The 1275-nt window shown below is 43.4% G+C and overlaps 1 protein-coding gene across 1 annotated transcript in view; it reads right to left on the bottom strand.

Annotated features, from left to right (window-relative positions):
* FAT1 (FAT atypical cadherin 1) overlaps positions 1-1275 on the bottom strand; it is a 140043-nt gene that overhangs the window by 25832 nt on the left and 112936 nt on the right. Inside the window, exon 13 of the mRNA XM_011959511.1 lies at positions 509-742. Within this exon, the coding sequence (XP_011814901.1) occupies positions 509-742 (234 nt within the window). The remainder of the gene's footprint in view (positions 1-508; positions 743-1275) is intronic.

The raw sequence follows: 1275 nt of genomic DNA, 5'->3' as shown, positions 1-1275 counted from the left end.
TAGTTCCAACTGTATTATAAATAAGGAATACTCAACCTGTGGTATGACTGAAGAAGTTATTCTCTGCTATCAAAATGCTATAAATATATATTCTATAGTCCAATTTTCTCCAAAAACATTTTGAAAGACTTGTAAACCTATAATAATAAAGCATTTGCTTCCATTATGTTACAATGATGCTAAAAGCTTTCTCTGTCACTAATGGTTTATTTACAAAGTAACACATCACTAATTAATTCAATGGGGTATGAAGATCAGTTAGTAGAGTCATTGAGTAGAATTGTAGACACCTCACAGCAGTGGGTTCACTGGGCACAACTTTGGAACTTTAAATATTCATTAAAAATTAATTAATGATTCTAAAGATTTCCTTCCACAACAAGGAAGGGCTACGGAGCACGCGTGAGGAGGAGTGAGAGGCACAGGCTGAATCTGGGGTGTGCTTTGAAACAGAGGCTCCTAGGATCTCAGTGAGCAGCGCAGGGCAAGAGCATCCCCCGGGAGATACCTGAGTCGGCATCTGTGGCCTGCACTCTCGTCAGCAGCGTTCCAGGCTCTGTGTTTTCAAACACGGTGATGGCATAAGGGTCGGCAGAGAACTCGGGGGCGTTATCGTTCACGTCTTCCAGCGTGAGCACAACACTGGCTTGGCAGAATCTCCCTCCTCTATCTGTGGCCCTGACGAGAAGATGATAAGCAGCTTGCTCCTCACGATCAAGCGGGGCTGACGTTTTCAGTTCACCTACAACAAAAACAAATGACTCACTTGTAATTTAACATGTGACCTGCAGCTGTACCTCTTATTTCTTCCCCTTCTCTCTTTCAGTTACTTAGTCTGAGTCTTCAGTCTTCCTCCTGAGACCAATATTATCAATGACAGATTCAACAGCTGCAACAGGCAGTGAGATCCAGGTCTCCAACCCTGCCAGGTGCTAGCTCTTTAAGTCCTGCAGGTCTGAGGGCCTCCCACCTTGCATTTCAGACTGCACAGGTAAAACAGCTACCTAATTTACCAAATTTAAAAAAGTTTAAATTTAGATTCACATGTTCACAATTAGTTCCTTAGGAGGATAATAAAAAGGTTCCACAGGAAACTTAGTTGATCCCAATTTTACTAAAATACAAAAGGAAAACAACTCTATTTTAAAATAAAATACCGCCGGGCGCGGTGGCTCAAGCCTGTAATCCCCGCACCTTGGGAGGCCAAGATGGGCGGATCACGAGGTCAGGAGATCGAGACCATCCTGGCTAACACGGTGAAACCCCGTCTCTACT

The sequence above is a fragment of the Colobus angolensis genome, unplaced genomic scaffold (genome assembly GCF_000951035.1).
Source record: "Colobus angolensis palliatus isolate OR3802 unplaced genomic scaffold, Cang.pa_1.0 Scaffold5, whole genome shotgun sequence".
NCBI lineage: Eukaryota > Metazoa > Chordata > Mammalia > Primates > Cercopithecidae > Colobus > Colobus angolensis.
This window is presented reverse-complemented; position numbering and strand designations above follow the sequence as displayed.